The sequence below is a fragment of the Neofelis nebulosa genome, chromosome X, assembly GCF_028018385.1.
Source record: "Neofelis nebulosa isolate mNeoNeb1 chromosome X, mNeoNeb1.pri, whole genome shotgun sequence".
NCBI lineage: Eukaryota > Metazoa > Chordata > Mammalia > Carnivora > Felidae > Neofelis > Neofelis nebulosa.
The window spans coordinates 43,027,929-43,041,320 of NC_080800.1; the positions used below are offsets into that span (position 1 = coordinate 43,027,929).

A 13,392-nucleotide genomic window follows, 5' to 3' on the forward strand; every position below is an offset into this window, starting at 1 on the left:
AAGTAAAGGGAGGGGTTGTCCTGTATGTACTGTCTCAAACTCCCGAAAATGGTTTAGATATCTTGGGGACACTCAAAAATGTGTAAGGTTTCCATCCTATTTGTGTTCCCCTGAGGAGAAATCTCAGACCCTATTCCAAGAGGAAAGAAAATCTCAAGACACAGAACACAAACCAAGGTCCCCTGGAGTCATGAGACTCCCCTCTCAGGTGGCATTCCTACCTACTTGCCCTACACGAGGACGTCTCAGGGCCCAGAATAATGGCTATGGGTCCCAGAAGAGACCACGGACTTCATCGTTAAGTCCGCCATCTTATCTGGGGCTTCTAACCCTCAAGTACTTGGTGGGGGGCAGGGAAGAGGGTGTCTTAGGCCCCTACCACCAGAGAAGAATGAATGCCAGGCCCCGGGAGAAGACGTAGGTCCCTTGGGGGGGTGGACCTCAAACAGCCTTCCTTGGGTCCCTATCCAGTCTGGGGATCCCACCCACCACATCCACTCACCTATCACCCCCAGCCATACCTGCTCAACGGTTGCGGGGTCCATAGCCTCGATGCGAGCTGCAGCCGCTTCGTATTCGTCCTCACTGTTGTAACCCGCGCCGACCTCCTCACGCTCCGGACTGCCCCCGCCAACCGCTCCGACCCCGGGGGCTTGACGTCGCCGCTTGCTGTGGCCCGGCCCGGAGCAGCAACCTCCCACGCCTACGGTTCCGCCCACGCCCACCACCACGCCCGCCGCGCCCACACCCGCCGCCGCTGAGCCCAGCGCGTCGCCGGGACCGCCGCCGGGACCGACAGGGCCCCCGCAAGGAGGAGGAGAGGCCTGCTGTGGTCGCGGACCCGCCACGGCGCCAGGCGGCACGGCCAGCGCCCAGCGGTGAAGCGCTCCCGGCGGCCCCGGTAGCGGGCCCTGAGGCGGTGGTGAGGCCCGGGAACGGGGCCCCACGACTCCCGAGTCACGGTCGCGGTCGCCACCGCCCACACCCGTGCCGCCGCCGCCCACGCCCACACCCCCGCCGCGACGCGGCGCCGGGGGCAGCGGCCCGGGCGGCGGCGGTTCGTTGGCGGGGTCGGCGTCGGGAGGCGGCGGCTTCTTTTTGGGGAGAATAGTCATGGCGGCACCGCCAAGTACCCCCCAGCAAACCCGGCGCGAGGCACGCTGGGATAGAACCCGGATGAGGGGGCTACTCTGGTGCGCGAAGCACGACGGGATCGGCGGGACCCGGATAAAGAGATTGAGGCACCGGTTCGAGAACCGTCGGTGGCGCGCAGGTCACGGGGCAGGAGAACCCGGATGTGAAGTCCTAGATGATGGCACCGCGGCGAGTTTGTCGTAGCCTTTTCTCCAAGTCCAACAAGTTTACTGCTATGCTCGCTCGTTCCGGCCTGCCGCTTCAAAGGAAACAGAACCAAAACAAGCACCTCTTCGCCCCGCCCCCTCGCAGGTTCTTGAACTACAGGGTGGGGCCCCGGGGCGCTGCGCACGCGCGCCAGGGCACAGTCCCGCCTCTCGTTCGGAAGTACGTGGGCAAAATCTTCGCCGCCGCCAAAACAATTGCAGACACCAACCAATCGAGGCAGTTGCGTGGGTCTACGATGATGCCCACGGGCCAATCAGAAGCTAGCGATCGCCCTCCCGTGCCCTCCGTCTCAGATTTCAGTCAAAGTCTGCACTCTCGTTCCTTGCCTTTCTTCCCTCGACCGTCCTGTCGCGCTCTTCTCTCCCCGAGGCTCTGACTCACAGGCGGGGGTACTATGACAGCACAGTGCGGCCGGCCCCAGGCGCGACAATCTGAAAACGACTCCCTGCCAGGCTTCAAACCTGGCCGCAGTCAGCCGGACTGACTGGAAAATATCAACACTCCCACAGCATAGCAATCCCCTGAAGCGTCAGTTCCGGTCCCACCCACCTGCAAATCCCTGTCCTGCCGAGAGGCGGGCTCCGCTTCACCCTGGCAACAGGCCGAGTTCTGCGGTAATTGGTTAAGAGAAGCCGTCACTAACGTCGGATTGGCCAACCCCGGGACAGACCTGCATCGTGGGGACCTTGGGTGTTAGGGAAGCAAACACGCCCTCTTTGGCACCACTGCTCTCCCGCCCTCGAGTTGACCTCCCCGCCACGGTGGCTAGTGCGCAAACGCGGCACAACCTTCCCACCGCACACCGCTCCCCCCAAACGGTTTACCTGGATTGAGCAAAAGTTTAGGAACCAGCACTGTCCACCAGCCAGCGTCTCGCAATGGGGTTGGTAAAATTCCTGGTAAAGAGCGGCTGGAGATCTACAGGCTAATCGTAGCTCTGCTCCTCCTGAGTGATCCCTGACAAGTCATTTAACATCCACCCCATCCTCAATTTAAAAAATTATTTATTTTTTTAGTAGTCTCTGTACCCAAGGTGGAGCTCAAACTCACAACCCTCGAGATCGAGTCGCATGCTCTTCCCACTGAGCCAGCCAGGGCCCCCATCTGCAATTTCTACTTCTCTGTAACATGGCAATGATAATTCCAATTTAGGGATCAAAGATTAATGCTTGTAAAGGGCCTAGTGCTGTGGTTGGCACAGAGTTAAGTGCTCAATAAATTAGTCTGAATGGCAGTGCAACGAAAATGATCCCAGGCTTTGGAGTCAGGAAGACATCAGTTCCAGCCCTCCATGGACTGTTACCAACTGTATGACTTTGAACAAGTCATTGTCTCAAATTTGAGATTACCCATGCAAAACGGGAATGATAATGCCTGCCCAGACTACCTCAGGGAGCAGTTATGGGGTTCAGATAAGCTTATGAGCCGAAAAGTTGTTGCGAGAGGTGATGGCTTGCTGCCAGTCTCAGGAGTCAGGCTGTACAACATGTTGACTGAAAGAGAGATGATCAGAAATCTCTTCTGAGTGCCACCTAACCTTCTTCCTTCAGATGCCGACCTTGGTTCAGTTCTTCCTTCAGGAATAATATTCAGGAATACTCCTGAAGGAATAACTACAAAAATAGTGTTGTGTTTTCTGCTCTGGAGACTTAATGGGAGAGGACTCATGTTTACTGGGCTTATCGTGTTCAGGGCACTGTGCCAAATGCCTGTGCATGTTATCACATTGAATCTTCTCCTGAACCTCTCATGTGACATATATATCCCATTTCCTACTGGATATTTGTCTAGCACTACACACCTAAACATGAACTTAGGATAATCATTGTAGCTAATCTTCACCAAGTACTTACTCTGTGCCTGGCACTGTGTGTGAACAACTTTGATGTTCCTTTTGACAGTGAATGGTGCCCCCATTCAGCCTTTGCCCAAGCCAGAACTTTCGAGTCAACCCTGCCTGCTCGCTTTTCCTCAACTCCCACATGCCTGTCAATCCCAAGTCTTGCCAACTCTACCTCTCAAATCTCTTGACTCTCCAACTGTTACCACCACTACGTGGTCCAAGCCACCATCACCTACCAATACTGCAAAAGCCTCCTCACCGCTCTTCCTCCCACCAGGACTGTTTCTTTAGAATCCACTCTCCACAGCCAGAACCATCCTTCTGAAATGCAAACCTCATGACAACTTTCCTATTTAAAAACCTGCAGAGGTGTCCATTATCCTTAGGATGAAGTCAACAATATGTATCATAACTTCAAAGGCTTTTTGTGAGCTGGCGCGATCTCTTGCTCTCATCACAACCTCACACTCTCCTCCCCAGCTGTACTGAACTCATTTAAGTTCCCCAAGGGCCTTGGGCTTGCTCTCTAACCTCTAGGTCATTGTACATGCTGTTCCCTCTGCCTGAAACGTTTTTATCCTTTTGCCTGGCCAACTCCACCTCATTCTTTGGGTGTTGGCCGGCTTAGGTCCTCCTGCCATCTGCATGCTTCTGCAATCCCATCGATTTCAGTCCTACAACACTACATTGTAATTGCTTAACTATCTGCCTTCCATGCTCACCTCAGGAGATCAGAGATAATGTCTTCTTTACCCATCTTTGTATCACTAGGGCTAGCATGTGATATGCAGTTAATAAATATTTAGTGGGGGCACCTGGGTGGCTCAGTCCGTTAAGCATCCGACTTTGGCTCAGATCATGATCTCACGGTTCACGAGTTCGAGCCTCATGTTGGGCTCTGTGCTGACAGCTCAGAGCCTGGAGCCTGCTTTGGATTCTATGTCTCCCTCTCTCTCTGCCCTTCCCCCACTGGTACTCTGTCTGTCTCTCTCTCAAAAATAAATAAAACATGAAAAAAAATTTAAATATTTGGTGAATTACTGTATTATGTTATTATACATGTATTATATTTGGTAATTATTATTTCATAGATTAGCAACCTGAGGCAAGAGAAGTTTTAAGTTTTAAGGATTGGAACCCAGGTTAAACCAAATGCGAGGTCTTAGTGCTCCATAGTTCAGTCACACACTAGTCTAGTGTACCCAGTAGCCCAGAATGTAGGGGATGTCCACAAGGAAGGGAAACTTACCAAACCGAGAAATACTTTTTTCTTCTTTTTCTTTTTCACTCTTGAGTTCTTTTTCCTTTTATTAAGTAGGCTCTAGGCCCAATGTGGGGCTCGAACCCATGACCCCAAGATAAAGAGACTCATGTTCAACTGGCTGAGCCAGCCAGGTGCTCCCAAGAGATGCTTTTAATTAGGGTTCAATTCAGAGCCGTTTGCTGTTGGGAAGTCTGGGTTTAAGTCTCCTCTAACCTAGCATGTGCTGCTCTGAGTCTCAGTTTCCCCATCTGTGAGTGAGAAAGCTGGAGCAGATGATGTCCTAAGGGCATGTCTCAAGACATCCTGGCCTGCCTTGCTGGATGTAGATTCAACTCTTCAAGCCACTGTCTTCAATTTCTCCTAGATCCCCATTTTCCACAATGTGTCACCAACCACTGACCTCCCATACCTGTGCCCACACCAGTCCTTCTAGTTGAAAGGAATTGAAACCAGAGTACTTTCAACCCCCCAGCCCAACCCAGCCTCCGAACCCACAGAGCCAGGAGGTGCTCATCCTCGTCTCTCCTCTCAGGTTTTATTGACTGATGGAAACTACATCTTTGTCAGCCACCAGCTCCACAGGGACAGTGCTGGGGACAGGGAACCTGAGATGATGCCAGATTTCAGCCCAAGAGCAGACACAGAGTTCCGGAAGGTGACCCAAGAGGGAAAAGAAATAGGAATATGTGAAAAGGTGTTGTGGGGGAGGAGGAGGAGGAAATCAAGAAGTTCCTCCTGCCTCCTACAACTCCCAGAGTTCAGGAACAACCCAGGCCTCAGCCCCTGATGTTTCTGGACTTCTGCCCAAGAACATGGAATCAGCCTATGATCTCCAAATACAGCCCAGCTCTCACTGGCTGCTAGGCTCTTATCTCAGCCAGTCCAGGCTCCAGCTCAACCCAGGAAGGAAACAAACCAGAGAAGAGAGGAGGAGTACTTAGAGGTGGCCCCTCTGATTAGGGCAGATGTAAACGCTGCAGCAAACTGGGCAGAGGCTTTGCATAATGTCACGGCAGCAGCTGCTATTGCTAGAGATTGCTGGGGGCCCAGCGGAGGACGGGGTTGCAGGGACCCATTTCCAGCAGCCAGGAAAGGGGAATGGCATTTGTGCTATCTGTGTGTATTGGGAGAGGCAGCCTGACCCCTGAGCCAAGGTGAGGGCAGGGGGTAGCAGGTCACTGCTGAGGCCACAGCCCATGAAGCCTGTGGTTGCATTCCGAGCTTCAGAATCGGGGAGTTGTTGGGCTTGGTGGAGGGTGGGGACCTCCCCTAGAGGCCAGAACAGAAGTGAAGGTTCTCTTCTCTGAACCCCCAAACCTCCACAGCCCAGCCAGAGAGAAGAGGGGGTCTCACCTCTTCTCGTCAGGCCAGAGCTCAGAAGTCAGGTGGGAGCCTGGGACACAAGAAGAGGAGCATGCAGGAGGCCAGCCAGGAGACAGAGGCCAGTCCCAGTGTGCTGGGGCAAGGAGACCGGGGGCCTGAGGAAGCCCAGCACCTCAGTGCCCACTGGAACAGCTGTCTGGGGTGGGGAAAGTTGCTCCCTTCCCTGGCCACTTCCCCACCAGATGAGCCATTCCATGAAACTCCATTGCATAGTTCTCAGTGGGGGGCAGAAGGGGTCCCCAGGCATGCCCCTCCCCACCTCCCCAAAATATGGCTTTGGAAAGGAGTCCCCAAGAATCGAGAGGGCCCTCTGGATGGGCGGGCCCACTGCTCACAGGGAAGAGATCTTGACAGTCTCCGGGAGGAGGCAAGGGGTACCCAGGCTGGAGTTCCTGAGGGTGCTGCTGGCCCCACCGCCACCACCAGGGGAGGAAGGCTGGCTCTCATCTGGGGTGTTGGCAGGAGGGGTAGGGATACTGATAATGGCAGCCACGAAGTCCCGGCTGTCGCAGTTCAGGTCAAGGCAGTCATGGGGCTTGGCATTGAGGCTCGAGCGGCTGTGGATAAGGGTGGGGAGACAGAAGGCTCTTAAAAGGTCATCTTAATACTTGCCACAGTGATCATGACATTTAATGAGCGCTGACTGAAAAGCTGGGACTGTGCTAAATGCTTCGTCTGCATCCTCAATTATGGTGGTGCCCAGTGAGGGCTCTGGGGTCAGATGGTCCTGGGTTCAAATCCTGGTCTCATTTTAGCATCTCTAAACCTCTCTTCTCTTTCTTTCATGTGTAGCATGGGAATAACAGCATTTTCTACCTCATAAGGTCATTGTGGAGATTACATGAGATGGTAAGTGACACAAAGTGCTCAGAGCAGTGCCCGGAACAGAATGAGCACACATTCAAAAATGTTCTCTGTTTCAGTTACTCCTTATGATGCCAAAATTCTCACAACAATCCATAGTAAGATCTACACAACCCTGTCCCTGTTCCTTTCTGGTTTTACTTCCTACCACTCTCCCCCTCACTCACTCCACTCCACTCACAGTAGCTTCCTGGCTGCATCTCTAACATGCAGACCCTTTTCGGCCTCAGGGCCTTTGCACAGGCTATTTGCTCTGTCTAGACAGCTCTTCCTCTAGACATCCACATGGCTCCCTCCCTCACCTCCTTCAGGTGTTACCTCAGCAAAGCCTTCCCTGACCACACTATTTAAACTGCATCACACCCTCTTCTGTGTTCTCTGTCCCCAATCCCCGATTTATTTTTCTTCTTGGCACTTAACATACTATATCATCTCTGTGTTTCTTTGTTTATTAATTGTCTCATCCCACTAAAATATAAATTCCAGAAGGTCAAGGATTTCTATCTGTTCTCTTCACTGCCTAAAGTGAACTCAACTCCTAAACTCCTGAAGTGAACTCCAAAGTTCCTAAAATTATGCCTGGCATGTAATAGGTGCTCGATACATGTTTGTTGAAAGAACCAATGAAGAACAAGTTCCAGACAAGATAATCCCAAGGTCCCAGCATACAGGAGTTTGGGTTCGAGCTAGGCTTGCTAGCCCCCAAGTCATGAAACCTCAGAGGCCCTGGTGCAAGGTCTGAGCTTCCCCAGGGGTAGCCAACAGGTGGGAGCGCTTACCTCTGAGGGGCAGGACTCCTCCGCAGCCCTGCCAGTGTGTCCAGCTCCTGCATGCTGCCACGACTGACCGAGGCAGTGGAGTTGGCAAGGCGAATGGCACGGCGCTTGGCCCTGCGGGGACAGCAGGAGGACAGCAGGCTGCCAGGTCCCGCAGGTTGGGAGGACACAGAGGTGCTGCGGCTGGTGCGGCCCCCCAGTGAGTCGGCACCCACGGCCTCGCTGAAGGTCAGCTCATCTGTGAACTCGTGGCACTGTGGGCAGAAGGAAGGCACAGTCACAAGGCACCACACAGGAACTGACCCCACCCCTAGGCCTCTGCTTAGGCCATTCCTTCCTTTCCAGAAGTCACTCTTGATTCCTTTCCCTTGCCCATCCTTCAAGGCTCAGCTGTACCGGGGCCTCTTCCAGGAAGCCCTGTGTGATTTCCACAATTAGTAGTGAGCCTCCCATCCCAGGGTGGGAACTGGCTTGCCCACAGAGAAACTCCCCTCATTCCACCATGCCATCTCTCATTAGGTCTCACCGTTGTCTTCTCCAGACAGTGCAGGAGGTGGTGATGTTGTTGCTCAAAAGCAGAACGGTTCCTGATACAGAGTGCCTGTTCGTCCACACTGCTACTGTCCTGGAGTGGACGGAGCAGGGGGATGAGGTCAGGACCCTCTCCTCCTCCCATCACTGCTCACCCCCCAACCCCAATTCAGGCCCCTCCCCACCTCAAGGCCCCCGTTCTGCTTGTACTGCAGGAAGGCATTGGTGGTACCACTCTTTGCCAACCGGATCCTTGCCAAGCGCACCTTCTACAGAGAGAGGAGGAGATAGAGGGTCAGGTGGGTAAACACAAGAGTAGACTGGCTTTGGGTATGGGGAACAGGAGGTACTCAGATGGAAGGGGCAGTTACCTGCTGTGCTCGGCGCTTGTCAGCACGCTGGTTCTGGTGGTAGATGCGGCTAAAGTTGGACACGATGACTGGCACAGGCAGTGCAATGACCAGGACACCACTGAGGGAGCAGATGGATCCAAAAATCTTGCCAGCAATGGTGCTGGGCACCATGTCTCCATAGCTGGGGCCGGGGGAGGTAAGCCAAGGTCAAGAAAAGTGTTCAAGCACCCCTCAGTCTCCCCCTCCGTTCCATCCAGCCTGACCCACTTTGCAACCCTGGCCAGGCACTGAAACTCTCTGAGCCTCAGTTTCTCACTCTGCAAAATGTGGGGAAAGACCTCTGTGGCCACCAGTGGGGGGTGGGGATCAAATGAGAAACTGGCCCTCGGGCCCCTACCATCTGCTGCCCCCATCTGAGTTGCACACCGAACATCTGAGTCAGCTGGAAATCTATTAAAACCAAGAAGAGGGGAGAAGGAGGAAGTGACAGGCAGTACATATAGTCTCCTGGGGAGAGAGTCCCAGCACCACTAGCCAGCTGAGGGGCTCTGAGTCCCGGGAGAAGTGCTCTGTTGTATTTGCTTACATCTGTCTTACCTTCTGTAGGTAGGACCCCTTCTTATCTTCCAGAAAAAAAGTCTTGAAACTGTCTTCATATGAAAAAATAGGGGAGGGGGGAGCATTGAAACTCCGTTCTCCTTGTCTCCATGCCACCTCCTCTCCCATGGAGCTGGAGCAGTGCCAGTCTAACCAACTTGTTTCACAGGGTGGGGGTGGGGGGACCAAAGCCCAGGGAGGTTCTGTAATTGACTGGCTCAAGATCACACAGCACACTTTTGTTCTGATCACGGGACCAATTAGATCCCCTCCCCTCTGCGGTCCCAGCCTCTAGGCCTTAGCTCAGTCCATGTCCCTCTTCCCCCCAAGGATGGCTGTTGCTTATTTCTTTGTTTTGACTCATTTAAAAGTCTCTCCAACTTGGCCATTTCTGGTCTGTGATGTGTCATCTCAGACTGTGCCCTCAACTATGAGATGCAGGCAGCTGTCCACCCTCCCGGGGTTGTTGTGTAGGGTAAAAGGCACCCAAATACCCAGTTCCAACCCACTCTCAGGGCTCAGCATTTGTTTGTCGATCCAATTGTGAACCTCCAGCCAGAATTACTTTCTACTCCATACAAACCTCAAATCAATTTTTCTGTACCTCTGTTAAAGCACTGATCAAGCCCAATCCATCCATTCAATAGATATTGAGCAGCAACTGTATACCTAATCCCAGTGATGGAAATTTAGAGGAACATGGTACCTGCCCTAGACAATGTCTTTAAGAAGAACACGAGTTTGGTGATTCTGTGTGATACTTTTATCCCAACTGTTTCCTCTCAGGGATTGGCACTTAAAAAATAATGTCGAAAATACATGGTCCTGGAGAACATCAAAAAATCACAAAGCCACAGGGGTAGTACCCCCATACAGCAGATGATTCTAGAGGTTTGGGAGACATGGGTCCTCAAGATGGGAAAAGGGGGTGATAAAAAGCCAGTACCTATGTAACCTACACCAGAAACTTTCAGAGAACTTTCACAACTGTGATGTCACTGAATCCCCTCTAGATGAAGGGATAATCATGTCTCATTTGACACAGGAGATAACAGGCCCAGAGAAAACAAGGTCAACAGAAAAAGTGCTGCTAAAACAATCCTTGAACCCAAGTCTCCTGACCTGGAAAGTGAAGGCATTGTCAGAGCTGCGAGGGATTTGGAGATTAGTCCAGCTCCCTTCGTTTTGACAGATGAGCAAACTGAAGTGCACATTGAGAAAAAGAAATCATTTATCTAATCTTCCCAATCTTTTTTTTTAAGAATGAGAGAGAGAGAGAGAGAGAGAGAGAGAGTTAGTTTATGTGCATGAGCACACAAGTGGGGGAGGGGCAGAGAGGGAGAGAGAGAATCCCAGTGAGGAGCTCCATGTGGGGCTCAAACCCATGAACCATGGGATCATGACCTGAGCTGAAGTCGGACGCTTAACCGACTGAGCCACCCAGGCAGCCCTCTAACCCTAACCTTCAGAAAGGGTGAGTGTAATTGATCAGGCAGCTCCCAACACAGGGTCTGCACTCACCCAAGCGTAGTCATGGTGACAATGGTATACCAGAAGGCCGCAGGGATGCTAGTAAAGTTGGTCTTGTTTGTGCCCTTCTCGGCATAAAACATGACAGTGGCGAAGATGATGATGGCCATGGTAAGGGAAAAGAGGAGAAAGCCCAGCTCAGAGGCACAGCTCTTGAGTGTGTAGCCCAGAATCCTCAAGCCCTGTGAGTGCCTGGAGAACTTGAAGATGCGGAATACCCGGAACACACGCAGGGTGACAAAGGCGCCTGAGACATCCTCGTTCTTGGGCACAAAAAGCCCAATGTAGTAGGGCAAAATGGCCACGACGTCGATAAGGCTCATTACGCTCCGCAGGAAGCGGCAACGGCTGGGGGCGGCGAATAGCCGCAGGAGGTATTCACCCGTGAATATGAGCACACAGGCCGTGTCCATACAGAAAAAGGCCAGTGGGAAGCGGTCGCCACAGGGCTGCTCCCTCGGGGGCCGCCGCGCGGGGCCGCGGCACGGAATGGTCTCGACCACATTGGCGATGACCGACACGGCAATGAAAAAGCCGGTCACATAGTAGAAAACGAGGGCCGCCGTGCTCGTGTGGGGGTTCTCGAAGGCCCGCCAGAGCCGCTGCCGCAAGGAGCTGCCGGCAGGCAGGGCTGGGCCATCCCCGGCCTGCTCAGCTTCCTCGTCCTCCGCCAGGCGCTCGGCGTTCTCCTTCTTGCGGTCCCGGTACTCTTCGAGGCAGCAGTCGCCCACGAGCTCAGGCACCAGACCATAGAAAGCCAGCTCTTCGTCGAAGGCCTGGATGCACTCCTGCCGCGGGCAGTGCAGCCGACCCGTGCGGTAGAAGTTCAGAACATGCCGGAACATGTCGGGGTCGCGATCGAAGAAGTACTCCCCGGAATCAGCATCATAGAAGAATTCCTTTTCTGAACTGCCCAGGAGGGTGTCAGGGTAACGGTCCAGAGTGTTCTTCCAGGTCTCAAAGCGCCGTCCGCTCACGTTCACCACCAGAACCTCATCCCCTCGAGATGCCTTCACCCCGGGCGCAGGAGGCAGGGGCTGCTGGGCCAGGGGCAGCCAGCCCACCGCGGCCGCCCTCGCAAACGGCAGCCACGTGGCCACGCCTGCCGCCATCCTGCCGTGCCCCAGGCCCACGGAGACTGGGGGGGGGGGGTGGCCTTTAGGAGAGTGTGGCTGTCTCCAGGATGGTGGGAACTTGGGGAGGCCCTGGGCCACTCGCACAAGCAAACTGGGGGTGTCTACAGAGGCCAAGAGGAACCAGGAGGAGGAACTAGAGAGATGGGCAGGGGCTTGGGGAGCATTTAGAGAGGGTCTGGGAAGGACCTGGGGGATGTCTTGAGGGAACTACAGAGAAGGGGCTAGGGGGACATGGAGAGTAGCAGAAAAGGGGAGCCTAGAGGGACCAACGAGGATCTCAGGGAGTGTTTAGAAACGCTGAGATGGTTCTAGAGGGGTCAGCAGGTGCTTGTGAGATGTCTGAGGTGTCTAGGAGGGGCAAGAAACGCTGGGGACCTGTCCACACTCTCAAGAGTTCTGAGGGAAAATGGGGCTGGGACCTCTTAGTGGGCTTGGAGAGGGGATTGGTGCATCCAGAGGGCTAGAAATGGGACCAGAGGTGTTTGAAAGAGGCCGAGAGTGGCTGGAACGCGGTTCTGGAGGGACTGAGAAAAGTGAGGTGGGTTGTCCACACCCTCAAGACTTCTGGGGAAAAGATTAGGGGATTGAAGCTCCCTCGTGGATCTAGGAAAGGGGTTGGTGAATGTAAGAGGTGGCTATAGAACCAGGAGGTTGTAAAGAGGCTGAGAGGTGTCTTGGGAGTGCCTAGAGCTGCCAAGAATAGCCTGGGGGGGGGTGTCTATACTTTACAGGAGTTCTGGGGAAGGCGAGGTGGCGCCCCCTAGAGGGGCTAGGGAAGGCAATGGGGTATCTAAAGGAGTAGATATGGAGCTAGGTTATCTTTCAGAGACTGAGAGGTGTCTGGGAGAGAGGGGTATGGGGGGTGCTGAGAAAGTCTGGTCTACCCTCTCCAGAGTTCCAGGGGGAGGAAAGGGGCCCGAGGAAGCCCCCTGGTGCTCAGTTGGAAGTTGGGAACAGCCCCAGCGCACCCAGATGGAAAAAGACTAAGAGGAGGGGGGTCCCCCCAAAATGGGTTGGAGAGTGGGATGAGGTGTTGAAAGGGTGTCGGGTGTGTCTCCAGGGAGGGGGGCTGGTGGGCCTTGCAGGAAGTGGATGGGGGAGGCCGGGATAAAGCTGCGTCCCACCGTTGGGGACTGGTCTGGGGAAACCACACCCCGATGGGCTGGCGGTGTGTGCCGGACAGCGGCAGTAGCAGCAGCGGCAGCGGGAGGAGGAAGAGGAGAAGCAGCCACAGCCAGGCCTAGGAGAGGAGAAGGCAGCACAGGCAGGGGGAGGGGGCTGGGTCCCTGGAAGAACAAGGTCCAGCAGAACCCCTGGGGACTATCCCAGGATGGGTTAGGGTGTGGGGGCTGGACCAGGGAAGGACAAGGACAGCGCTGTTGGTGGCCCCCTCCCCCTCCCCAAAGGGCCGTCCTCACCTGTGTCCCCGCTGCAGCAGCGGCAACAGCGGTGGGGCTGGGGGTACCAAACACCGGAGCTCCTACCCCCCTCTGCAGAGCTGCCCGAGTTCTCCTCCTCTGGCTCTCTCTCCCCGCCCCTCTGAGCTTGCAGGGAGATAAAGAGAGAGACAGGGAGGGGCCTCGTGGCTCCCAGAGCCCCCTCCCCTAGGACAGCCTGAGAGGGACCCTGGGGAGACTCCGCCTCCTACAAAGCTGGTTGGGCCTCAGTCGCGTCATCTGGAAAATGGGGGTGGCAGGGAGCTTTGCCAGTTCTCCCCACCTCCTTCCTGGACTCCCCCCTCTTCCTGCCCAGC

The 13,392-nt window shown here is 54.5% G+C and overlaps 2 protein-coding genes across 10 annotated transcripts in view; both read right to left on the reverse strand.

The window, feature by feature from the left end:
• The window catches only part of OTUD5 (OTU deubiquitinase 5), a 28,531-nt gene extending 26,655 nt beyond the window's left edge, over positions 1 to 1,876 (reverse strand). For 2 of the 6 annotated variants that reach the window (XM_058712237.1, XM_058712235.1), the window contains exon 1: positions 522 to 1,871. In XM_058712237.1, coding sequence (XP_058568220.1) covers positions 522 to 1,115 — 594 coding nt within the window. In that variant the 5' untranslated portion in view covers positions 1,116 to 1,871. Of the gene's footprint in view, positions 1 to 521 lie in introns of all 6 variants that reach the window. The other 4 variants (XM_058712236.1, XM_058712234.1, XM_058712239.1 and 1 more) reach the window with 4 other exon arrangements.
• Positions 1,877 to 4,987: 3,111 nt separating this feature from the next.
• Positions 4,988 to 13,322, reverse strand: KCND1 (potassium voltage-gated channel subfamily D member 1). Of its 4 annotated transcripts, none has more exons than XM_058713179.1 (8): positions 10,495 to 13,322; positions 8,395 to 8,557; positions 8,209 to 8,292; positions 8,019 to 8,117; positions 7,496 to 7,746; positions 6,188 to 6,409; positions 5,823 to 5,862; positions 4,988 to 5,074 (listed from the first exon to the last, which is right to left on the reverse strand). In XM_058713179.1, exons 1-7 carry the CDS (start codon positions 11,613 to 11,615, stop codon positions 5,844 to 5,846), a joined length of 1,959 nt encoding a protein of 652 aa, XP_058569162.1. In that variant the 5' UTR covers positions 11,616 to 13,322; the 3' UTR covers positions 4,988 to 5,074; positions 5,823 to 5,843. The 4 variants fall into 4 exon arrangements, 3 of the variants coding, with proteins under 3 accessions (XP_058569162.1, XP_058569161.1, XP_058569163.1); XM_058713178.1 differs by having other exon boundaries at positions 4,988 to 5,862; positions 10,495 to 12,879; positions 13,058 to 13,321; XR_009257053.1 differs by having other exon boundaries at positions 5,823 to 6,409; positions 10,495 to 13,321.
• Between the last annotated feature and the right edge of the window lie 70 nt (positions 13,323 to 13,392).